The following is a 26,877-nucleotide window of genomic DNA, read 5'->3' on the forward strand; positions in this document are numbered from 1 at the left end:
ATAATCATCTTAAAATATACAGTGGTTTAACCACCTTGTTCATGCATTCACAGCTGGCTAAAGGCTTGTGCTTGAGGCAACTTGTGCATGCCGCTTTATGCCTCAGCGCTTGACTTGTTTGTATAGCAGTTTCAGCAATTCATTTAGAAAACCTCCGAATGGTAAAAGGGTTGCATATGTGGTGAAAGTAGTTAAATGGGCAGCTATTGCCTGGCTTTTTAAAGTTTCATTGCTAAAGCCTAGCATGTGGCAACTTCAAATAGAGCATGCTTGAATAATGCTTATGTGATCCAAGTTCCCCATATGGAGGTCCTGGTGGAAGCTGGTTATTATCTGCTAGAGATGTCAGTGACCAACAACTTTGCTGAACCAATAAGATGTGCCTGAAAACAGGACGTATGTTGTATCAGCTTGAAGTGGTGTTCAAACGTGTTTTAGGTTTTCAGCTACAAGCTGCTTTCCTTGACCAAAGTAGACAAACTTAAAAGAGGGGTAAATACTAACATCTAGTGGGGCAGATAATGCTATCAAGACAAGGAAATTCAACTTGTTAATAGGATAGCTACTTGGAATTCATGATGAAGCTGGTATGTTTTTAATACTATTTTCCCACTATTTTCTGGTTCCGTTCTTCCAGGGAACTTCTAAACTAGGGGAAGTCTTCTCACAAATGTTGATAATTGACAGCAAAGCTAGATACGATGGTGGTAAAAGTGTGTCTGATAACAAAAACAGCAGCTGCATATATTAATTTCTTCCTTTCCTTCCATACTTCTGTTAGAACAGGGGTGAAGAACTTCTTTCAGATCAATGGCCACATTCCATTTTGGAACTTTCCCATATTTGGAAGCTCTTGAGGACCACATCCCAGTCTTGGGAGGGACCAACGGCAACAATACTAGTGCATTTTAGCTTTAAAACTCTCAATGCCAGTAATTAAACCTTAGGAGAGATGCATTTCAACCTTTTAGAATTGGGGAAATGCACAACCAAGGAAACCACTCAGTGGTTTCGGGAAAGGGGGACAAGAAGGGATGTATCCTTCTGGGAATCCCCAGAGAGCCAGATTGGAACCCTAGGATCTGATGTTCCCCCTTCCCCAATGTATTAGAAATTACACTGTGATGTCGTCATTACATTCTGGTTTTCCCTGGCTGAGTTCCACATCACTGGCTGATGGCATTAATGGTACAAGAGAAGGATGTTATATGGTGATGTTATGATGTGAGAACTTTTATTAGATATTACAGAGTGGGCGTGGGAATTAGGTGTGTGGTGGCCATTTTTGGCAACTACTGCACATTTTACTGTCGTATTCAGTTCAGCCATGAAACTGCATGTGAGGGTCACTGAAGAGTGCAATTGCACTTAGTCTGTAATAATTGGACCCATAAGATCCAGTTATTCTTAGAATAGAAGCAATACAGCATTATAAGTATTTTTAAATGTTCTTGACTGACATTCTGACCACCATCTAACATGAAATGAACTATGAAAGAAAGGGGAGGTTATTTCCATGTACCTTCTATTGTGTCTAGATCCAGCCCCAGCTGAAAGCACAACATTGTACCACAGCATTTTCTATTCCATTTCTATTGTTTTATTTGGTTGAAATTGCTATAAGCAGCCAGTATCTCCATATTAAAGCCAAATGAAGCAGATACTTGCAAACACTTATGAGTTGACTGTAAAAATAATGGAAAACACAGAGCATGGTTGCTATTGAAAAGATGGCCCTGGCATTTGCTTTGGAATAATGTTTTTGTATTGTATGCATGTAGGTTGCCTTTGGAGAGCTGAATGCTGTATTGTAGATTAGAATGTGCATGAGCATTTTGTAGCTTTTCAGTCTTGTCTAATGTCTCTTGTGGCTTTTTGGCAACGACCTTTGGAAATGGTCGATTTGTGATAAGCAATCAGATAAATCCATAATAAGTGGTTATATGCTGCCAAAATCAGCAAGAATATGAAAGCTTACTTCACATTTAAGATAGAATTCCTGTTTCTTAAAGAAGAGTAAATATAATAGGTATAGGCCTTTCATTTCTTTAGCCATGTTGTAAGTTACAAAGTTATTAGCTGCAGGAGAAGGTCTTTGTCATATGTAACTTTTCCCTCTGCTGATTTTTTTAAAAAACAAATATTTAAAAGTATTTAAAGTACAAATGTATTTAAAAAACAACAACTTAAACTTCCTTCTGCTCCACTTTGAAGCCATTCGTAGCAGCTAGGAGACAATTAACTGGGACATGGTTAATGCTTCTAGCATTTCATACATAGTGTAATCCTAAGTAGGTTTCCACAGTACCAAGTCCTGATTAGGTAGCAAGTGTTACTAGGATTGCAACCATAACCTTTTCATTTTCAGCCTCATCCGTTGATATTAGGCCAGTCTGCCCTATGCCAGATATTCTGTACAAATCAGTACTGAGAGGGTGGAGACAGAAAAAATCTTGGACGAAAACTGATTGTGATGCTAAATGTTTGTGGTGGCAGGCAGTGACCAATAACTGGCTTTGTAAACCTAAGAACAAATATGAAAAAGCTATCTTAATTGTTCTATGCTGTTCTTTTAGTTTCACAGTGTGCTGTGGTATGTGTGTTTCTTTAAACTTAAAATGTTAATTCCAAATCTATTTCATATTTAGAATAGGGCAAGACTATGCCTTGGCAGCACTATTAATCTCAAGCTAGTGGTACTCCTGGTTGCAGAGAGAAGCTTATAATTGATTCAGAAGTGGGTTCCATCAAGGAAACCAACATTTGTTCATTATGATAATATACAGTTGCATGATCCCAGCTTTTTTGTTTCAGATTTGGGACAGTGCACTTTAAATATTGGCAAAGAAATTCGAAAACAGATATATCTTGTCAATTTTCTTATATTATTATAGAAGGTAATTAAATATAGGCCCCAGAAGACCAACAGTATTTCCTACCCCTAGTCTCCCTTGCTGTATTTAACACAGCTCTATTACTTACTTACTTACTACTGCATAGTTGAATTCCTTCTCCAATGAAATGTTACTCTAAATAAGGCAGTTTGAAACATCAAAATAACGTGTCTACCCCTAGGAGTAAATCCTTGAATGATGTCAGTGCAGATGAGCTGCAAACAATCCGTCAACTACGTTACGAGGAGCTCCAGAAAATAAGGACTCAGCTACAACAACAAGATGAGCAATGGCAAGATGTAAGTGTTCTAAAAGTGTTCAACTTTTGCAATACATCCGGGCATGTTATAGAGCAGAGGTCACAGCAAAACTTAAACTGATAAAAATCAAAGGTAGCCACGTTGGCCATAAACAAAATTCCAAATTCTGTATTCGCATAATATCTTTATCAGACCACAAAAATGTACAATCTTTCAAGATCTCCAGATCTTGACTGATGAAGAAATCTGTAGATCTTGAAACTTTGCACATTTTTTGTGGTCTTTGGTTGGCCTAATAAAGATAGTGTGGTAATAAAGACTTCAAAAGTAGATAGTATCACTTAAGCATTCCTACTTATGGGTAAAGCACACATAATTACTTTGATACCTTAGATCCAGACCAGTTATTAAGAACATAAGAAGAGCCCTGCTGGATCAGACCAAGAGTCCATCTAGTCCAGCACTCTGTTCACACAGTGGCCAACCAGCCTTCGGCCAGGGCTGAACAAGCAGGACATGGTGCAACAGCAACCTCTCACCCATGTTCCCCAGCAACTGGTGCACACAGGCTTCCTGTCTCGAATACTGAAGATAGCACAAAACCATCAGGGCTAGTAGCCATTGATAGCCTTTGCCTCCAGGCTGGGCTTGTTTTCCTTTAGGTGGGGGTTGACCCATCCCTGCAATTTTCCTTCTAAAAATTCTCCTCCCCCAAATTATTTCCCACTTTGCAACTTTGGGGACAAGTAGCAACTGGAGAGGAAGCAATTCTCAGAAGGCATGTGGTGTAAAGAGGAAGGACCCATTTGGTGATGGTCTTGATCCAAATCTACCCACCCATTATTTCTAAAAGAAAAACAATCCCAGTATAGAAAATTACATATCTAATGTATCATCTAGCCCCGGCCTCAATGCAGTTAAACTGGCAGAATTCTTCCAAGTCCTTCATGGTCCTGCTTTATCACCACCTGCTTCTGACTTGGCATTAGGTGGTGATGATCTGCCACCTTTTTACCTCCTTTCCTCACTCTAGCAAATACATTGATTTTGAATTTAATGCTGTTATGTGGATGGCAGGAAACATAGCAGTTCCAGCTGAGTTGTTATTCTAAATAAAATGGAGAAAAATAGAGGAAGTACCTCTTCAACAAATTAATTGATTTTACAGCTTCAATTCATCCAGTGCAACAAATAGCCAGCAGCTTTAAAACGAAGGCAAATACTACTTAATATAATTAACCAGTTAGTTTTATTTTGGAGTGTCTGGAAATGCAATTTCATTTTTAAGAGTATATTTCGGGCTGTCAGATGCTAGGGACAAGTAAAGAAGGGATATAGCCATGTTTCTCCCTCATCAACTTTGTTCGCCAAGATAACAGTTCTGCCTTGTCAGAGGATATGAATACACATTTGGGATAATGCAAGCATGGGTGCAAGCGATTGCAAGAAAGGCTGGGTGGCAAGCAGAAGTGCTTAACAACTCCTGTGCTCACGGATTCTTCCCCACAAATGTCCCCCCTGCCATCTGCATTCTCTCCAGCTGGGGAGGAAGGAATTAAGATGCACCCTGGGGAGGGAGGGCATTTGCAATGGAGGATTGGTGTGCTTGGGAGGAGGTAAGCACTCCCTTAACATTTACTTATTCTCCCTACTATATCCTTGCCTATTTACCTAATGAGGAGGAAATGGGGGTTTGCACACCACATTTTCCTGGTAATGTTCTGCTTTCAGGGCCAAAGTAGGGGAGACCCTGTTGTTGTTGTTGTTGTTGTTTCTTTTTCTTAAATGAAACTGTTCATCAGATGCCAGCAGTTTAGGACTCATCTGTAGCCAAGTCCACGTTTTCTCTGAGAAATCATAGTTATACATGGCTGTTTGGTTTTAACACTCATGAGAAAGAGGAGAAAAATACTTGGCCAGTTACATTCTCTAGGGTTCAAAAGGCTGTTCAGGACCACACAGGGTTAGCTCAGACTATACCATTCCCTTGGGGGAAAGGGAGGAATTATGGGCCTGGTTTAGACAACGCTCAGACTATACCATTCCCTTGGGGGAAAGGGAGGAATTATTGGCCTGGTTCAGACACCACGCTAAACCATGCTGCTTAACCGCAAAATGGTTAACAGAATGCATTGACCTTAATGCATTCCATTAACCATTTTATGGTTAAGCAGCATAGTTTAGCGTGTTGTTTGAACCAGGCCATTGTGTCCCTCCTCCAGGTTTTCTCTAGTGGCTCCTTTTTGCTGCACCATAGGTGAATGGAGAATGGGCTGCAAGTGAAAAAGTTGGGTGTGAGGGTGGGACTGTTGCCCCTGAGTTAGGGATAGGGGGATTAAATATGTTCCCTGCAGATTTTTCAAGAGTTGCCTGGTGCCTCTTAATCTTGGATGTCCCAGGCAGATGCTTGCACTTCATGTTGGATTGGGCCAATCTTGAGATCCCATTTTCCCTGCCAACCATCATGTGAACAATAGCCTGGAATACTGGTCCAACAGGAAGTTGTTTTGTCAAGTTAAATATAAAACAGAAGTATCATTAATTTAAAACCCCATTAAGCATTGCTGTGAAAGGTTAGAACAAATAATTATCTCATAATTGTTTTACTTTTAAACTAGTATACTACTACCCCTTTGTAAAATCTTTTGATTTTAAGCATAAGATTCCTTTTAGGCCTCTTCCGCTGGATGGAAGACACCCACTGTCCACATTGCTCAGAGGCCAATTTTGTAGGGAGATACTTGAGAACGCAGGAACACTAGACGTGTAAAATGAAAGTAGGACGCCTGAGCATCCAGTCAGAATGAATGGTCTTGGGTAGCTAATGAGATACTTGAGCATTTACATTAGTAGCTGCCTTACCAAGGTCTGTGGAACCTGTAATGTTAGTTTGTGTGATTTATATTTAGGATTTGGCAAAATGGAAAAACAGGCGCAAGAGTTACACTTCTGATTTGCAAAAGAAAAAGGACGAGAGAGAAGAAATTGAGCGGAAAACTTCTGAGAGTTCTGGAAGACGCAGCAAATCATTGAGAGAAATGCAGCAAGATAGGTAATGCTGGTTAACAGTATTTATCACTTTATTAAATGAAAGTTTGAATTAACTGGGTAATTTTAACTGGATTCATTTTCAGCTTTGTTATTTTTCTAGCCTCTAAAAATGTTTAGAAGAGTTCATTTTATTTACACCCAGACCCTAAACTTCTTTATTTTAAAGTAAGACTCATTGATTGTGTTGTAACTTACTTCTAAGTAAGTGTGCTTAGGATAAGAGTATTTGTGCTTTCCATTCAATATTTTAGTTTAAAAGGTTCTGTCTTTTTTTAACTGAATCTTATCTTTTTGCTTAGCTATATTGAGTAACAAACAACAGTTTTTCTTTCTTGCAAAAGAGCGTTTTAGAACTCTTACCTGAATCCATTGGGTTCTAGGTGAACTCATAAACAAATGAAAATCTTTCTTAAGATGGAATGAATAAATAAAATTCATCTGTATAATGTCTGATAGCATAGGTTTTTAAGCAGATACTCATACTGATGTGTGTCTGTTTTGCATTTAAGCTCTTAATTTGAAAACTCCTCATTGAACCACAATCGAAGCACACTATTAAATCAGGCATCAAGCCATAGGAAATACATTCTAAAATATGCCCAAGAGAAATGGGTAATTTGTGGCAACATTTACCGTGTGTGTGTGTGTGTGTGTGTGTGTGTGTGTGTTTTCACACAAAGTATTTGTGTGAAAAGAAAGAGATGCAATCTTTATTTGGAGTGTATGGCTTAATCTTGTATGATAGCTATTAATCAATTGTTCTGTCTTCACGTTAGAATACATTTAATAGCAAAATGATGACTGAACGCCCACCTGTTCTTTAGGTTGCTGATGTTCACCAGCAGTGTTTTTGCTTTTGTCTCTAGGGAGGTCCGAGATCAAGGACTCGATAGTAGCCACCGGCAGCAAGCAGAGCACAGAAGAATGTATTTTTCAAATGATGAAGTGTTTAGTGAAGAGAAAATACCTTTAAGTTCATCAACAGATTACTTTATTGAAAATGATGCTGTCCGCTACTTAAAAAAGGGTGATGAAAATAATAAAGAGGGTGATATAGAAGCAGGGAACTGTGCAAGAATTGAAACTCAAATTCCACCTAAGATCATGACTGAAGAAAAGAGCCAGCCTCCTTTGTCAAGTCACCATTCACTAAATGCGCAAATTGGGTCAGCTCAAGTTTCAGCTCCTCTCCCAAGAAGTTACCAGAGAAGTAATACTGCCAGGCTAACGTCTGTGGTTACTCCAAGGCCTTTCGGTGCCCCTTCCAGAGGAATCTCGTCACTTCCCAGATCGTTTACGGTAAACGCTTTCACCTTCTTTAATGTTTGTGCGGGTAACTTTGTTCACCTTTTTCTGCAGAAATGTTTAAAGCATTGTATAACGAGCAATACTGATTAATTGTTTTCTTGTTCTAACATTTAAAACAAACAGACAGGAGAATTTTAAACATCTTAACTGCTTTTCCAAATATATTATTTGCAGAGATTAGCAACAGAAAAAACAATTTAAAAATTACTTTAGGGGAATAAAATGACTGCTGTCTTTTGTAACTCATGTTTTCCTTTGGGACTTTCACAGTACTGCAAATCATGATTTAAAAGGCTTTCATAATTTAATTTCATGTATTGTACTTGCTGTCTGTTTGATTATTTTATCCTGACTAGAACTATCTCATCTTTTTTTAAAAACAAACAACCCCACTGAATTAATATGAGTGATAATTAACAGTGTGCTTAGGGATTGGAAAAGCACCATGAAGAGAGCAAGCATTTAATGTAACTGGGATTGAAATCAATCTTGAACGTTTTGTCTTTTAAAAATATCCTCCTCTCCTAGATGGATGATGCCCCAAAATATAATGGAGAAATACACGTGTCTAAGAGAACGCAACATATGTTCACCAGCAACTCGTTTTCTAAGCCAGAAGCTGCACAAAGCCAATCCATAAGTGATCTACGTAGTGCAGAGGACATGAATTGGACAAAACACTCGCCTGCAGAGAATACCTCTGCTACAAGTAAAGTTGGAGATATTAATCATCTTGGTTCTAAACCAGAACATCATGTTGGCCATGACTCCATTTCAGCTGTATATTCAGCAACAGAAGAGAGAAGCCTTCCAGAGACTGAGATTTCAAGAGTACAAGTAAGTATCAAGAGATACTCAAACTTCCACTCCCAATATTTAATTAAATGCCCAAAGTGTGCTAGGGCTGAGCAGGGGGCTGTGCATAGGTCCTGCCCAGCACTAGTTGCAATCTACATGTGATGGATGAGACTAGGGGACTGACTATATGCGGAGAAAGCCACACAGTGCCTGTGGATCTGTGCAGCATCAGTTATGTGCCACAGCTTCATAGCCACCTTGGGACTTTCCTGCGAAGCTGTGCATTGAAAAATTCAGGGACTTATCCCGACTTTTTCAATGGGAGCGAGATCAGTACAACTCTTCCACAGTCTGACATCACTCCGGGACCAATCCAGGGATGGTCCCTGGTGGACGGCGACCGGCAATTGGTTGCCTTCTGCCAGGAAGAGGGCTGGGGGAGAGGCTCCAGTACCTGGATGGCTGCCAGAAATCCCATGCTCCCTCCTTGGTGTTGTGTTCAGAAACCCACTGTGGGGTAAAATAGAGAAGGGAAACCCACCCATCCCTCCCAGTAAAGCCCTGTACAGGATCCCATCATACAAAAGTGGCTGAGAGGAATGGGATTTTTGAATTTTAAAAGTGGGTGCAAAAATAAGTTCAAGTAGTGGTATGGCAATGAATAAAATGTTAAGCCCACCTTAACTTTTACTTGTTTGTGAAAAATAGGTAAAGGAGTTCAATTGCTAGCTATTGACACAATTTTTGGTTAACTTTTTTTTTAAGATTCCTAACTAGTTTAATTGTAGTTTTTAGTGGTGCTCTTAGTGTTTGTATAAGTCACTTAAAGCTACAGAGGCAGAAAATAAGTGGTTCAAGTACACTGATGAAACTGACTTAAGTATCTTCCAACAACTTATAGCTATATACTTAAAGATAGACAGAGGGCTTTGAGATTGGAGCCCTCTTCTTTTCAAAGCCCTCCTGGCAGGAGGAAATTGGAGGCTCCCATTCCTCCAATTTTGCTGTTTTTTAAGCAAGACAAGTCTGTCAGCCCACTTAGCTTCCTTACCTTCCAGTGAGTGTGAACAAGTGATGGAGAAGCTTCTGGATCATGATGATGATGATGATGATTTCCTATCCGCCTCTCCATTTTGATCAAGGCAGGGAACAACAGCAAATATAAAATACATAAAACTGAATTAAAATATTATACATTCTAAAAACATCCTAAAATTCCACTGGATAGGCCTGCCAGAAGAGATCAGTCTTTATAGCTTACTTAAATGCTAAAAGACTGTCAAACTGACGAGTCTCCTCTGGCAGGCTGTTCCACAGTCTGGAAGCCGCAGAAGAGAAGGTCCTCTGGGTAATACTTGTCAGCCTAACTTTGACTGAAATAGATTGTTCCCAGAGGACCTGAGCTTGCGGGGCGGATTGTACGGGAGAAGACGATCCCGCAGGACCCAAACCGTGTAGGGCTGTAAAGGTGATAACCAACACTTTATACTTTGCCTGGAAACTAATTGGCAGCCAGTGAAGAGATTTGAAGACTGATCCACACCTTCCCCCCACCCACAGAATGCCCCCTTTCCACTCTTCCCGATATCTTCTGAACTCGTTGTGACCTTGGAAAGAGTAGCCATCATGGAGATTCTCACAGCAGTTTGGGAGAAGAGGGATGATCCACAATCCGATCTTCTCTGCTGCTCTCATATCTCTGCCTATGGGTGCAAAGATCAGCAGTATCCTAAGGTGCCCCAGATGTTGCCTAGGGGCCATAGGATCGCTCTGTCCATGAACAACAATCCTTACAGTAATGTTGACTTTATGGCATGGTAACGTTAGACCCTGAGATCTGATCTTAATGAGGTGTGACTTCAAAAACAATTATGTTAATCTCTACCTGCACATTCTAAAGAAAATCTCTTAGTGCAAGTCTTTTACAGCTTTCAGTGTATCTATATTGCATATTGTGTTCATGTGGAAAAAGAGCTAAAATGCACTGAACATTTCAGACTTGTGTGTTCACTGTAGAACACCGTATTTTCTTACATTACAGTTGCGATGTGAGAAACCAAATGAGAGATTTCCAAATTAATTCAACTCTTCATTTCTAAGCAGCTGAAATGTGTATTCCATGTCTAATCAAAGGAATAAATGCAGGAATTAACAGAGCTGAGAAATCTCTAGCAATGAATAGTAGTGTCTTGTATATCTCAGTACTCATAGCATGTGCAAACCTAGCAATGACTCCTGCCTACCTAGCAACATTTCCCCATTCTGTTAACTCACATATCTAGCACAGCATCACTATATAGTGCTAAAGGAGATTATCTTTAATTCAACATGATTGCTCTTTGCTCTAGAAAAGGCCTGAATTTTCTTCTTTTTAAAAATAATAATCAACAGACTACCTGAAAGCACAGTTCTCAGTAAAGAATAACTGACTGATTTTAAGCCACCAGTTCAGGTTTACTTTAATTGCCTCTTATCACAAAGTTTCATTGTCTTGCTATGACACACCAAATGGCCCTGTTCAGACAGCGTGCTAAACCATGCTGCTTAACCACAAAATGGTTACCATTTTGTGGTTAAGCAGCATGGTCTAGCATGTTGTCTGAACAGGGCCAATATTAGGTTGGAATAGTAGGAAAGTTTGACTTCTTTTTTATACTGAGGACTGTAACTCAGTGATAAGAGCACACACATTTCATGCAGAACTTCCCAGATTCAATTCCCCCCAGGTTCAATCCAGGTAGGGCTGTGAGGGACTCCTGTCTGAAACCCTGGAGAGCCACTGCCAGACAGTGTTGACAATATTGAGCCAGGTAGATCCATGATCTGACTTCGTATAAGGCAGCTTCCTATGTCCCTATAGCCCTTCAGTTTTATATATGTGTCCTCAGTGAAAAGTTAATAGGAAAGATCCAGTATTCTGATACCATCAGTGGGCAGCCAAATGCCTGTGGGGCACTCACATAAAGAAAACAATCCTCTCCTCTCCCCCCCCCACCCCAGCCAATAATTTGTCTGTGCATGTATGTCAACTTATTCTAAAAAAGCTGCAGTTGTAAAGAGCTTATTGATTGCATGGTATCATAATTAAATAGGCAAAGTACCTACTGGAATATTGATGGTTCTTTTGTGCTTGATGAGTCTCTGGAAAGCAGAAATTTGATCCTGTGCTCATTTTAGTGAACTAGAATTGCTGCTGCTTAGACAAAGGTAACACACATTTATAATTGGGGCTGGTGGAAGTGGGTATTCAAATGTGCATTGAGTGCTATTTTTAGGAAGGTAGGGATACTTCACGATAAGAGATTGCACTTATTTTTTTAATCTGCTTGTTTATATTTATCTCTTCCTAACGCACACCTTCAACACACTCTTCCCTTAAGCTTTTCAATTGTAGGCTCACTCTCTCTTGCTGCAAATTTGTTTATATATTTGGTTACTCCTCCTATGCTTTTATGTGGTAGATAAGATAGGTGATAAATCCACGTCAATGACTATCTCAGTTTATAGGTAAAAAATGCTGCTTGTTCAAGATTTTTCTGGAGATTGAAATTTAGAATAGGGTCTCAAAACATATTGCTACAAGCACCAGTTTAGCATCTGTGGAGCACCAGTTTACATAGCAATATGAAACCTTCTATAGTGCATTTCAACTGTTCAACAAGAGTTTGGAGAACTTAACACCCTTGTCGACATTGTTTATGAAACTTCAGTAAAAACAAAAATGTTATAGTTTTTGACCTGGCCAAAGATCAGACCTCAAAGTATGAGGGAGGACATATTAACCAAAGCACCAGGGCTTCCACTCAAAGTGGGAGAAATGGTAGATTGGTAATTAGAATATTCTGTTGTAATCAGGGATCAAGGTGTCTTGAATGATGTATATACCAAATCCAAAGATGAATCCAGACGTCTCATGAGTGGACTTCTGCTGACACGAGGGAGGGAATTTTTACTGATACCTCCTGCACTCCCTGCTAAACTGCTCCAGATGTTTGGTGGGCTTTTGTCACTATGGGATATGGAGCAGGACACTACAGGGGAATGAAGGAATGAGTGAAAATAGCCCCCCTTCCTCTTCCTCCTGTGAGTAGAAGGATCCAAGCCATGTGTTTAGGCCACAAAGCACTATCCTAATTATTTCACTATCCATGTGAGTTCCTCTATATTTCCCTGTGAGTATATAAAATATTAGTAAATGAAGCATGGATACTGCTAGCTGCTACTTGATGGTTTTCTACCTACCTTCCATACTTGATTCAAGTGTGCATAAAGGCAAAGGAACTCCCACACCAAGCATTCTGTCCCATATATGGCTTGGCTTCCTCTATGCTGGAGTTCTGGCAGACATGGGAAAGATTAAACACCCCTCATCCCAGCTGCCAAAATTTACCTGTAAATCCCCCTTCAGCTTTCCATTCACATTAAACAGCAGTCACATATATTTGAACCCTACATCATTTGACGGAGAGGTGTAGAAATAGTCCATTTTTTATTTTTTGTACTCATTGAGGTGTCTTGAACTACACTTGTTAGCAATGTTAACCCTCTACATCATGTAAAAGTTCAGTGCCTGACAGAGCCAGTGACTGATGCTTCTCTGTGTGAGAGAGAAATAAATGGAACTCCTATCAGTGCAAGGATAGTTGAGGCATATGAAAGAACTCCCACTACCTAACATTTCTTGAGAATCTTCTGCTTTTGCTTCTTCTGATGATGATGATGATTATATTTATAGCCTGCCTTTTTTCCTCCAAGGAACCCAAGGCAGTGTACATAATTCTCCCTCTCTCCATTTTATCCTTTGAGGTAAATTACTTCATGTCCTGAATTTGGGAGAAGTAAAAAGTCCTATTTTCACATTTTTCTACTAAATGAACTGTATGTGTTTAATGGTAGGCATATTAAAGTTTAGTTTTCTTTCTGTTGAAGAAGCACCTTTAACAGTGAGGTCCAGGTTTCTGACATAGTTTATATGAATAGAAATTTTAAAGTTAGTTGCCAAAGAAATGTACTAGCTAGCCTCTTTACTGCAGAGAGCATTTCTAACTACTCAATAGATAATTAAAAAGCCCACATTGTAACTGGACCCACTTATTTAGGGGATAGACTTTCCTCCATGTAGCTGCCTGTGACACTAGATACTACAACGTCATGTTTTATTTATTTGTTTGTTTTTCAGGACCAGTACAGTGATATGAGAATCAGTATAAACCAGAGACCTGGCAGCAATCGGAGCTTTGGGTTTGCAATTCACCAGAACCCTTCTGGAGTGTTTGTAAAGTCCATAGAAGAAGGTAAAAATCTTGATGTACTTGCTTTGAGAAAGTTAATTGGAAAACAAACTATTGACCTAAAGTGAAATACTTGGGGTGCAAGAATGTAGAAAAAGAAAAGCAATTGTGGACGGAAAATTGGAAATGCTCTAAGATTAGTTTGTACTCTCTTTTGTTTAGATGCGGCTCTATGATTATGCAAAATGTCAAGTGTAGGTCTCTACTAGCAGAGGAAATTTTCTTCATAATTCCACAAGTTTTTAGAAGTTCTTTAATGCATTCCACTAACTTTTGCATGCAGGTGCACTCTACTTTTTCTTTAAAAGTTTGTGAACATACAAAAGAGAAGTTATCACCTGATTTTTTTTTACAGTATATTTCCCTTTACCATGTTAGTGGTTGAAAATTACTGTAAATACTATTAATTCTTTTTCAATAAAATCTTGGTGGTGACAATTTTTTTTAACAAAAATATTGGTGACGACAATTAAAAGAAAAAAAATCAGCCACGTCAAGTTGCAGTTGAAGTAGAATTTTAAATGTGTTCTTATAATGAAACCTTCTTCCAAAACAATTTTATTTGATAGAACCCATGATAGGACTAAACTATGCCTCTAGTACAAGATCTTTGAGTTTCATAGCCTTTTGCACAAAAATAACATCTCTGTATATGCTGGGGAAGTTTTTATGCTCATTTTTTTCCTGAAGTATGAACATCATATGCATTATAAAGAATAATGTCCATATAACTAAAGGTAGCTTTTGATATTGAAGAAGAAGTAACTGAAGGTCTTACCAGACATGACAGCAGCACAGTTGATATGTTAAAATACAGGTCATACTGAATAACTATAAAGCAAATTGGCAGAAACCACGTGTTGAACCTGTGCTTGACTCAATAAACTGCTTGGCTCCAATGACTTTTCTCCCATTTGGGAATGTTTCTGGCCTTGGAGCCTGGCTAGAAAAAATGTAGCTGAGGAAGGTATCCTGCATTGCTTGTGCCCCTGCGTGAAACTATCTCCCCACTCCTTTAATACCAGTGACCCTTATTCTAAAACCATTCATGTTCCCAATTCGGTCTTAGTATTTCTTTTCAGCAATGCAGTCTGAATAATGTAATAAATGCAAAAACTGATAACTATACAGCAGCCAAAACAGCTCCCGGGCCTATTTCATCTAGTCATGTATTGTTCACCCTAGTTTTACTTAGCAAGGTATTTGTAAATAAAGATTTATACCAATACCTTACTATTTCACATTTATTATGTTATTTATTTATTTATTTATTATATTTCTTTACCACCCAATAGCCGAAACTGGATTGTTCACAAAAATTAAAACCACAAAGTACAGCATAAAACAGTGTAAAATATAGAAGCTTGAAACTATTATCTTTTCCTTTGAACTATAGCAGTGTTTGGGATAAGGGCATTCCCCTGTTTGCCCCTCCCCCTCCCAATTAATCAGGCATGTGATGCTGTGTCCCCATTCAGACAACACGCTAAACCATGCTGCTTAACCACAAAATAGTTAATGAAATGCATCCCCGTGTTGTCTGAATGGGGCCACTAAGTGCCTTGCTTTCCCCACATCATTAAAATGGGGGAAGGTGTATGGTGGGGAAAACCAGTTCCTAGTGAAAGTGGTAGCTTGAGAAGTTTCAGTAGTAGGGTGGAGTAGATTTTGAATGTTTATCCCCAGTGGTGAGAGGCGCAGGGCAGGTGAATCTGGGGACACAGCCAGCACTGGGAAGAGCAAGTGTAGCTACAGCCACTGATGTCATTTGGCTTGTGGAGGGCCTGATAGGAGCAATTCAGCTACTCAGCTCAAACTGGTTCTCTGCCCCCTGATCTGTTGTTGTTGTTGTTGTTGTTGTTATTATTATTATTATTTATTTCTTACCAGCCTCTCCCTTTGGATCGAGGCGGGGAACAACAACATTAGTACAGGAATTTATATAAATACCACTTCAACAGTATTTTGTACTTTTGATAACTTCACTGATGTTAGGTAGTATTTCTTTTACATTGCTACAAAGATTCATTAACTTGCACAACATAAACAGTGCAGAAGAGCTGATACTTCCTAAATTAAAACTGTAATTTGGACAAGTAACTTTCTAGTTTTCAAAGCCAATTAATTAGAGTCATTAAGCATTTTATTTTATTTATTTATTTCTTCATTATTTCTTGCTTGGGCTATAGGCCGTTGGCATACATAACAGCTAAGACAAAATAAGACAAATGCATCATAGAACAAAATTATTTATTTATTTATTTATTTATTTATTTCTTACCCGCCTCTCACTCTGGATCAATGCGGGGAACAACACTGAATACAAAAATACTATAAGATACATAAAACTGATTAAAAACATATAAAACCAATACATTATTAAAATAACAGTCAGACATCTTAAAATTCGACTTGGTAGGCCTGCTGGAAGCGATCAGTCTTTATAGCTTTCTTTAATTCAGAAAGACTGTTTAGTTGCATAATCTCTCCCAGCAGTCCATTCCACAGTGTGGGAGTGGCAGAAGAGAAGGTCCTCTGTGTAATGGCTGTCAGCCTAGTTTTGGCTGACTGAAGTAAATTCTTCCCAGAGGACCTGAGTGTGTGGGGCAGATTGTACAGGGGAAGGCGATCGATCCCACAGGTAACCTGGATCTGGTTTACAATGCACTGTGTTAAATCATTTAAATTAAAATACATCCATCATTAAACAATTATTTTATTTAGAATGATGTTTAGATTGCCTTTAAGGATGGGACCCTCTCAAGGTGGTGTACAGTGCAGCATATCATATAACAGGGAATGGTAATATTTTCAATTTACTACACAAATGAGATTAAGGTTTAATGTTCAAGTTCAGGTAAACATTAAAACCTTAATCTCATTGTTTTAACAATTAAGGAAGCTCTATGTTCAGCCTACAACAAGTATTAGCTTGGAAGTCCTTTCAAGGCAGCAGCATTGGTTTTGTAGATGGCATTGGAAGCAATGCCTGTCGTGTTGCCCATTTGAAGAGATGTTGACCAAGGTTCTCAACTTTGGTTCCCTGCCTGTCTCTATCGGTAGTGGAGCACTAGAAGGTGTCCTATTGCAGCCCAGATGTGTTAGTGCTCGCATTATGAGCATTTCATGTTTAAACCTTGCATTTTCCCCTTACTTTGTCCAGGACCATAAATACATAGGGTTGTATCCACTTGTGTCATTCCGTCAGTGGGAAGTTGCCCCTGGTTGAACAGATTTTCCCCTCCCCTCTGCACACACCCCAGATTTGCTCTGGTGGGTCGAGGGAACCTCAGGGGCAGGTTTACAGGGGGAGGGTGCTGTAGCGGGGAGGAGAGTACATGCAGATACCTTGTTAAAAGTCTTTTTCACAATCGGAACTATTGTATGAGTACTGGGCAAACTGAAATCCTATATGGGGGGAGAAGACTATGATGCTAACAGGTTATTCTGTTTTGAGATGGTTACAAACCATGACTAACACCAATATAAAACTATAGAGATTGCTGCAGATCATAGAGAATTTTAATTTCCAAGTGGAGATGCTTGATCCAGGAAAGAGTTTTCTTGTCTGTAGATTTATAACTATGAATTTCCATTTTATTTATAAGAGGCATCATTGTTGCATTCTAGTTGTACTTTATTTATCTTAGAGGCAGGATTCATCCCCCCTCCATCTTTGTATGTGAGAAATTGTGATATTGTTAGATCTCTAAATAAGAAGGGAAAGAAAAGGAAAGAAAAAGGGTGAGCTGCTGGATCTTTGAAAGTTAGCACAGGAAAATGTTGGTTGCAATGTTCTCAGCATGAGTGGGACCTGAGAAACCATAGATTCAAGTAATTTTCTACCACATCCAGCAATCTCTTACTAAGTCGGACCTTTGGTTCATCCAGCCCTGTGTGTGGTTAGTGTCATTATATAGTTCAGTCGTTAAATGGCCCTGGACTTAGCGGTATCTTGATGGAGTCTGGTGTTTCTTGTTGTTGTTCTGCTCTGGTTACAGAGAGGTGACGTTCTTGTCTAGCTTCTAGACTGTTGTGTCCTCCAAGCCTTCCATAACACTCAATATTGTCAACACTGATTTTCAGCAGCTGTCCAAGGGCTCAAGCGGAAGTCTTTCAGCACTCTTGGCTGAAATGATTTATTTGGAAATGATGGATATTGGGCCTGAGAGTTCATGTGTTAAAACCATGTGTTCTCCCACTAAACTATGGCCTGCCAAGCTTGGGCTGATACCTTAAAATGCATTTGAGAGACAACATAATGTTACACTTGAACTGGAAAGCCTGGATTCAAGGGCCCAGACAGTCATAAAGCTGGCTGGGCCTGTTCACTACTTGTTTCACCAAGGATAGAATTGAGAGCTACACACCTGTCAGCTCTCTGGAGGAAAGCTGGAATACAAATTTGATGCTGGATGGACATAGAAAAGAATATTATTATTATTTAAATGGAAAGGGAAATGAAGCTGTAAATATTGTGGGATGGGGAGGGGAATCTAGTGTTTAAGAAGAAGTTGTGTTGGAGCCAGAAAAGCCAGTCCCATTCTCTAGCTTTAATGCAGAAGCTTCACTACGCTGTCAGTTAAACATTTATTTCCTAGCTTGTAACTGATATCAACAGATGCTTTTGATCTTGGGTGGGAATGTGCTCCAAAATGGTCGCCCTTCACTTCTCTGCTGTGCTTACAACTCCTTGGCATGATTACAAACAAATGGAAACTGATAAAAGTATGCACGTATTTTAAAATGAGAGTTCAACTACAGTGAAGTGTATAAATATAAAATGGTAATGATTCGCTGGTGGTGTTGATGGTGATCGGAGCCAGTACTGGTGCTTTAGATAGTTGGAATAAAACTATTTAATGCAAAACCTATTGCGGCACAGTCCTATGGATTGTGCTCTCTGATCTTCGATGCTCCGAGTATCCAATGCCCTATTGGGCTGCTGCCAGTAGGAGCAATGGAAGTGATTTTCATATCTCCAACTTCCTTTCTTCACCTTTTTCCTCTAGATGGGCCTCTGAGCCTGTTGAGTGTAGTCACACTTAGGGCTGGAGGGGCCATAGGAAACACCATATCCTAGTCTCTTCTCTCCCCTCCCTGACCATTGCAATACCCCCCTTGCAGTCCTCTTCAAGGTCCTCTGAAGCTGTTTATGTAATTTTTGGAAAGCAGCCAATACAGCTCTTTCCATAGCAGCTGTGAGGGGCCAGGGAGAGGGATTAGATTCCAGAGATCCTCTTCTAAGATTATAGCAGTGTTTATGGTCTTGGAGGGGGCACTCCGAAAAACCCTGTGGTTCCTGGAATGCTGTCCCAGGACCATGAGATTGCTCTCTTATATTCTGGTAACTCAGAGGATTCTGGTAGGCTGGTATGTTATTGTCATGTTTTATTCATTGCTATCCTATTTAGCCTTTTCTTGTTGAAAAGGAACTTCCTGTTCACCATTGGCAAAAAAGAGAGAACAAAATCAGCCATCCCAACTTAATTGCTTTTGTTTATAGTTAAAGATATTCTTTGTGCCTACAAAAATATCAAGTTGTTCTTGGTATACCACTTATCTATTGATGGGCGCTGGCCAAATCTACATGGAAATGGTATAAGAAGTGCTTTCTGGTTATATCCGGATTTTCATGAAATCACTTTGGTCTGTCAGCAGCACATGAAGCAAGAAAGTTAAGCATACGCTACCTAAAACCTGCTTTCATGGGTCACATGACACTTGAGACTGACATACTTCAGGGTTGGGTGGGTGGATTCCAGTGAGTAGAACTGAATGTCATCAACTGCGTAGGTGCTGCTCAGCCAATGAGAGAGGCTTGTTCCCTGCTCTTCTGCTCCAGGAATCACTGATTTAAGCTCCTGTAGTTTACCCCCCCCCCCAGTTCTCCCCTCTCATCCACCCTTGGCATATTGTGAATGGTTAAAACAGTGCTACTGTGCTATTGTGAATGGTTAAAACAGGGTACAGATTGTGAATGGGTAAAGCAGGCTATTGCACTGTTGTGAATGGGAAAAACAGCACTACTGCGATATTGTGAATAGGGAAAACAGGCTACAGATTGTGAATAGGTAAAGCAGGCTGCTGTGCTGTTAGGAATGGTTAAAACAGCTCTTCTGCAAAGTAGTGCTAAGGGGGAAAGGAAGCCGGTGTCCAAAAGCACCCTACTGTGAATGGGGGGAAAGAGGGTGCAGTGCAACTGCGTGGGAGTGGCATTTAAGAAAAACAATGCACTAAATTGATTTTTTGAAAATGTGCTTCTTCCAGTGGGAAGCTGTAGGATTCTGCGGATTGGCAACAGTGTCATCTGTCACAAAAGCCCACACTAAATCAGCTGTGTAAATTGGGCCACTGTATAAATGTAAAATGGATACTTCTGATTTCGCTGTTGATTGATTGTGAAATAGCAGATGCACATATAAGTCCCCCTACCCTTCTTTGCATCATTACTAGGTAGCCCTGCAGACTTTTGTCAGTTGAATGTTGAGGATGAAATCCTGTCCCTCAATGGCACAAAGATTTCACAAATGGACCAGAGTCAATGGGAAGCATCTCTCAGCAGTGCACTAGAAACTGGAAACCTTGTCATGGATGTCAGGCGATATGGAAAGAAGGGTGGGTTCTTACTTGGGCTGACTGCATTGCATGACCTCTGAGGTGTCCGTTCTTTGCCTGTAAACTTGTTGTGATGGATGTGTCTTGTATTCCTTGAGCCTACCACAACAACCTTTTTGGAAAGTAAATACTGGCTCATAGTATTCCTGCTTTTGTGCATACAGTGTTTGTGGCTTTTAATTATTATTATTGTTGTTGTTGTTGTTTTGCATGTGTTACATTGTAAATATCTGCATTAGCAAGTTCACTTTCCGTAAATCGAAGAGAACCTTTTAAAGCTGAAATATACCTGGCATTTCTCATGCCACCAGCCTTGGGGTATAATAAATCTCTATACTGATTTTTTGCTCCTCTCACAGATATGACAAAAGGATCAGATGCACTTATTATTTCTGTGGCCCTAGCTAGAAGAGCATCTGTGTAAAGTAATTAAGATCTATTCTCCCCCCTCCCTGCAACTACTTGAAATTACTATGTAACTGTACTTGCCATGTAACGTATGCCTGTTCTGTGCTATAGTTGTAAAATAAAGGTTAGTAAACTTGCTACTGCTCGTTGTGCCAGCTTTTGACTAACTCTTGCTTTTTTGGGGGAAGGCGGTCTGTTCATAAAAGCCCTAACCAGTTCTTAAACATATAATTCCAACTCATTTCTTACTTCATCTGTCCTCCTATATTTTTCTTTTTGTGTTTTTATTTGGATGTGTTTTTGTTAATTCTTTTTCTTTATACTTTGACGTCTCCCTGTCTACTTTTTAATTTTTTGATCTCCACGTGCCAATCAGACTGGGGCAAAGACCAGCCTTCCCTGCCATATGCAAGGCACAAAATCCTCAATCTCACCAGTATGGCTACCAACATTGTAGGTACACCTGAAAACAAATGGATTGATGCGACATCTGGAGACAACACTTCAAACAAGAGCAGAAATACATCAGCACAAAAAGACCTGCACAACAGCTTCCAGAATGATGTAAGTGTGTGTATTTGTGCCTTTTGGGGAGAGCTTCTTAATGTTCTGGGCACTGGTGAGGTTAAGTGCACGATCAGTCTATTTTTATTTGGGTGCTTTAGTTGCTTAGAGACAGAAAATTGTTTTCTATCATTTATTTTTTCAGTTGATAAAATTATCTTTTTTAATGTATTCCCCCCCCCCCCCCCACACACACACACACTAGCACTACATGATGGAATAATGAATGGAATGTTTCCTCCTTCAAACAGGAGTGGTTCCTTGGCATAAACCTAACAGATTGATTTGATTAGAACAGAGTTTGGCTGGTTGAAAGTAAAATGCTTGGGTAAGGGGTAGTTGGCATCTATGTTAACCTGTGTCACATAGCAAGAACCTCTCCAAGTTCTGTTTCTATTATTTAAAACGTCTTACCTAGGGCTGCTGTCCAGAAATCAAAGTCCCATCCCTAGTTAACTAGTGAGTTTCTCTTGCACGTGCATGAAAGAATGATGTGACTAGGATGTTTCGCTGTGTGTTTCTCAGGATAAGACAGTCCAATGTGCCATGAGAGAGGTGCTAATGTGCCAAGGGAAATTATATATTAAAAGCTCCAGTGAGCTCAGAGAAAACCACCCATAGAAATGGCTGTCCACTTTTGTCTTCATATGACTTCATTACTTCAGCCCTGGTTGTTGTTTTTTCTCCCCAGCCTTGGTTTTTTGTATTTTTCTACTGTGTTTAGAAATCTTCCTTCTGTAACTCTACATTTGAATGTGATTGGATTTATTATTTATTATTATTTGTTACATTTCTGTGCTGCCCAATAACCAAAGCTCTATCAACAGTTTGCCAAACAAAACGGAATCATCTTATTTATTTATTTATTACATTTCTATACCGCCCAATAGCCGGAGCTCTCTGGGCAGTTCACAAAAATTAAAAACATTCAAAGTTTAAAACAACAGTATAAAACCATAATATAAAATACAATGTAAAAGCTCAACCAGATAAAAACAGCAGCAATGCAAAATTACAAATTTAAAACACCAAGTTAAAATTTATTTATAGACTGTTCAAATGCTGGGAGAATAAAAAGGTCTTCACTTGGCATCTAAAAGCATATAATGTAGGTGCTAAGCGAACCCCCTTAGGGAGCTCATTCCACAGCCCGGGTGCCACAGCAGAGAAGGCCCTCCTCCTGGTAGCCACCTGCCTCACTTCCTTTGTAGTGCCTCACTCCCACTGTAGACAAGGCAAAGTCACTGACTCTCATAGGAACCTGCCAATACCATTTTGCATGCTCCAAATGTGTATCCTGTTTATATCCAAAGAAAAAAAGTGTTGGCTTAGCTGTCAGAAATCTATTAAACACTTACATAAAAGAGGCTGTCATCCCACGGTTTGATATGTAAGCAGGATATAGTAGCCTCCAAACCCTAGTTTCCATTTGAGGATTTTCTGAACACCTTCTTGGAGGTGGGAGAGAGTTCCATGAAACCCCCCTTTTTTGGCTTTCTAAGCAGTAGCAGCCCATGTTTTGAACCACGCTGATTGTTAGATCAATTAGAATTTTAAATCAATGGCTGTGTGATGATACTCTGAAATGTTTATGTCACCTCGGGCAAGATAAAGGTTTAATAGAATTCCACCCAGAACATCAGACCAATGGAGATACTACAATGCCAGCCTTTTCCTCACTGTTACCTCCTGCAACTTTCTAGAAGTAATTCAGAAGTATGTCTTCATTCCATATAATTTCCAAAATGTGCATAACAAACTCCTTAAGAGGGTAGGAACAAACATTTCTGTTACAGCTTTCAGGGCATCAGTTTTCAGCTAGTCATTAATACCCCAAGTTGCATGACATTTCAAAAGTGCCAGAACCAGATGTTATCTCCTTGGAGGATTGAGAGGGGATGGGAGAGTTAAAGCCATGGAATTATTATAATATGTTAACTTTCTTGTTTCAGGATTCAGAAACAAAAGTCAATGGAATGCAAAGAGATGCAAGTTCCAATGAGCATAAAGGTAAAACTGTTGGAGTTTTCAGTTGCTAACAATAGGGAGTGGTGGTTGGAGCTAAAGGGAACACAATGTGTATGGAATTGCTTTGTACCTGAAGAACATAGTATACTTGGACTTGGAAACAACAGAAATCTGAGCTTCCAAAGAAAACTTAAATTTGTATAAGTGTACTTGCACACAAAAGACTAGTGGGTTTCAGTTCAGGAAGCGTTGTGTTGTAAAGAACTACTAGCAAAATGACAGCTAGGTCCTTTATTCTGTATGACTAACTGGAGTGTGTGTGTGTGTGTGTGTGTGTGTGTGTGTGTGTGTGGCAAGAATGTGAGAAGAGAAATAGGGCAGAGATGTGGAAATTTAACACTAAGCAACAGTGTTTGGAGCAGAGGTTATAATGAGTTCATGGGAATACCTTCCTTTCATTGTGTATGTCAATTTTGGCTTGTTGGCTTGTGTGTGTGTTAAAGGTAAATTACCTTTTTCATAGAAATAAATTTGTGCTATGCATTGGAGTATATGTCCTATAAAATTTGGTAATATGTGTTTTTAAAAGACTAGCCATTTGAGGAAGACATGAAGGAAGGGAAAAAAATAATCTGTAACATAAAACTACAGTGTATTTCAGCCCAGGTGCTGTTCTCTTGCAGTCCCCATTGATTTCAGTGGTGTGCTGGTGGAAACAGAGATGTGTGCCTTGACTCGTGTAATCTACCTTTTGTAATTCTGGCCTACAATACGCAGATAGAATTTGAAATGAAGCTTCCCCTGTCTAGAAGGCACCACATTTGCAAATCATGTTGGTCATTTTTAAAGCTAAGCAGCTCTCAGCCTGGTTAGTGCTTGCATGGGAGATGGGAGAATGCTTGAAAGCTATGTATAAACTGATGTGAGCTTCTTGAAGGGCAAGTAGAATAAACAAAATAAAAATTAGGCTGATTAAAGAAATAACTATTTGATTATGACAAGCATTTAGCCCCCTCAGACCCTAAAGGACAACCTTTATGTTCATTTCCTACATTTTGTATCCCACCTTTTGTCCAAGGATTTCAGGGTATCATATGTGGCATTATCTTACAATTTTCACAGCAACCCTGTAAAGTAGTTTAGGCCAAGATTTACTCCAGGTGCGCAATAAGCAGGGATTTGAACCAAGTCTTCCTGGTCTAAGCCCAGCACTCTGTCTGTTGCAGTGGCTCTGGCTGTATTTAAACTTTGAACACAATACAGTGATTTATAAAATAGGAGGCACTGAATTAAACTGGGAATTCCTGTGATACATGCTGCACAAAATCATGTGCTACTACTTACAAGTGATAAGATGTTTATTTCAATGCAGCTCAAGTTAGATGCTCTGAATAGTGTTTATTCAGTGGACAGATATTACTTAAAACCAGAGCACACCCCAATGACTTGTTTTATATCTTCGTATTTTTTTCAAATAGATACAGAATCTATTTCTTTGAAAAACTTAAAAAGACGATCACAGTTTTTTGAACAAGGTAACAAAACAAACCCAAACCCAAAAGCTTATATTTCATGTACTGTCATGAAATTGTTTCCCACTGTCCATTCCTCTTAACTAGTCTCTGGTGTTGGGTTCTTAGTTTCTTCAATCATTGATTGTTGCAGTCATGCCAAACCAGCTTAATCTGTTTCCGTTCTTTCCCTAGGATCATCAGGTTTTTCTTACAATTCATGGGTCTACCTTTGTGGTAATGGGCTTTGTGTGTTCTTCTGTACCTCAAACCTTTTACACTGTTGATGTGTTCAAACGCTATTCCCACTGTGGAACAGTGTAAACTACAAAAACCTTTGTTCAGATTAGCAGCTTTTCTACAAAATACCATAATGCTGAGCAAACAGCAAAGATTTATTAGGCCAAATTTCCAAACTCTGAGAAACTTGTCAAATTGGCAGATTGGTATGCAACATGGAATACATGTCTCATAACCGTGAGCCATGTTAATACTCCCTTCCACCCCACATAATGGAAATGGCAGGATGTTTTGGCTGTGAACAGTTTATCATGGTTCTCTAAGGCTGCTACTAGTGTGCTTTGCATGTTACATCTCACCTTATTCATTTTCACTTCAGAAATTTGTGTCCAAATGTTTTATCTGTTTCAGTATTTTTCTGCACATGGAGTGTCTTGAAGTGGTGGTTAAGATGACACTTCACTTTTATTATAATATATATTACAGAATCTCTGTTTTCCTTCAATATATACGTTCTATTTATCAGTGTTCAGTTTTCTTCAAATATATTGGTACAAAATGCTTCCATTTGACGTTGTTTGGAAGACTTACCTTAGTGATATACTGCTGAGTTAATGTCATAGTCTGCTTTGTTTATGGGAATAAAGCAAACACCTGAAACATCTTAACATACCTCTCAAGCATCCCTTTATTGTGATGCCATATTTGTCTTAATTATTTACAAAGCCAATGATGGAGAGAGTGGCAGATTAAAGTCTGGTCCGCTTCTCTGGATGTGCAGGTAGATCTTTGCCAAATAAAGACTGTGCTTCACAGGAAAGGCTGCTGGAAAGGTATGAAAACTATTCTCAGTTTTTTCATTATTTTCCTGAAGATTTTTCTACAGCATCATTTTATTGCATTAGAAATGTACAGCTATTCTTTGTGAAGAGCCTTCGCACTTTCTGTCAAGGTTGAACTTCCATTACTGGGGGACTGCATTCTTTCCACACTCAAAAAGGCAACATTTTGTATGTCTGGAAAATCCATTTCTTCATCCCTATACAAAATATTGGCCAGACAGCACATTCATTGCTGTTTGGAAGGGATTACACAAATTTTATAGTCCCTTTTGGTTTACCGTTTGTGAAAAGATTAATGATCTGCCGTTATAACTCAACATTTAGTAATATTTATTTATTTGTTTATTTATTACCACTAGTGTAATTCTCTGGAAATTGTGCAATTCCTCCATGTACAGTTCCGGAGTGGGAAGGCTCACTGATTTTTATTTTTATTTTTAATTTGACTGCTATCGTATTTGGATTTTATGATTTTACTGATACACTGCTCAGGGAGCTTTATGCTGAAGAGTATCTTATAAATCCACTAAATAAAAATGATTTTTTGAAAACGGAGTGAACAGCACATCTTCACCCATCTGTTGCATATGGTTGGGTTTGGCACTGTCATTGGAAAAAGTGATATGTAGGAGGGTTATGTAAAAGTTAAGATGTGGTTGAAATACTACTTGACAAGTGAATGTACTGTTTTCTGTCAGCAAAATAAACGTATGTGTACAGGTGGTGGTGTTTTTAATTTTAAAAAAGGAGTCCATCATTGTTGGCTCAGAACTTGAAAAGTTTTATATGTGCACAGACTGTCAAGTAGCACAAAGAATTTGGTGTGCTGCTTTGATAGAAGTGATCACTTTTTATTAATTAGAGTGGTGCATTGTTTGCTTTGAGCCAAACTCTTGCTTATCTGAAAAGGGCTGTAGATTCGTTGTTACAGACAATTTTAAAGATTTCTGGAAGAAATTGTAAAGGTGGTGGTATTGCTAAAGGTGAGGTGAATGGGGCTTGTTTTTCCAGGATAAATAAATGTTAAGTGATATTTCTATATACCGTATTTCTTCGATTCTAGGACGCCATCGATTGTAAGACGCACATTAATTTCAGTACCACCAACAGAAAAAAAGCTTTGA

General features: G+C 39.2%; 1 protein-coding gene across 9 annotated transcripts in view; it reads left to right on the forward strand.

The window, feature by feature from the left end:
* LMO7 (LIM domain 7) overlaps positions 1-26,877 on the forward strand; it is a 158,725-nt gene that overhangs the window by 106,702 nt on the left and 25,146 nt on the right. For 6 of the 9 annotated variants that reach the window (XM_063126008.1, XM_063126006.1, XM_063126014.1 and 3 more), the window contains 9 exons: positions 3,076-3,193; positions 6,064-6,206; positions 7,072-7,504; positions 8,042-8,350; positions 13,491-13,605; positions 20,059-20,220; positions 21,005-21,192; positions 23,145-23,202; positions 24,639-24,695. In XM_063126008.1, the coding sequence (XP_062982078.1) occupies positions 3,076-3,193; positions 6,064-6,206; positions 7,072-7,504; positions 8,042-8,350; positions 13,491-13,605; positions 20,059-20,220; positions 21,005-21,192; positions 23,145-23,202; positions 24,639-24,695 (1,583 nt within the window). The remainder of the gene's footprint in view (positions 1-3,075; positions 3,194-6,063; positions 6,207-7,071; positions 7,505-8,041; positions 8,351-13,490; positions 13,606-20,058; positions 20,221-21,004; positions 21,193-23,144; positions 23,203-24,638; positions 24,696-26,877) is intronic. The other 3 variants (XM_063126010.1, XM_063126016.1, XM_063126009.1) reach the window with 2 other exon arrangements.

This window comes from Elgaria multicarinata, chromosome 5, assembly GCF_023053635.1.
Source record: "Elgaria multicarinata webbii isolate HBS135686 ecotype San Diego chromosome 5, rElgMul1.1.pri, whole genome shotgun sequence".
NCBI classification, from domain to species: domain Eukaryota; kingdom Metazoa; phylum Chordata; class Lepidosauria; order Squamata; family Anguidae; genus Elgaria; species Elgaria multicarinata.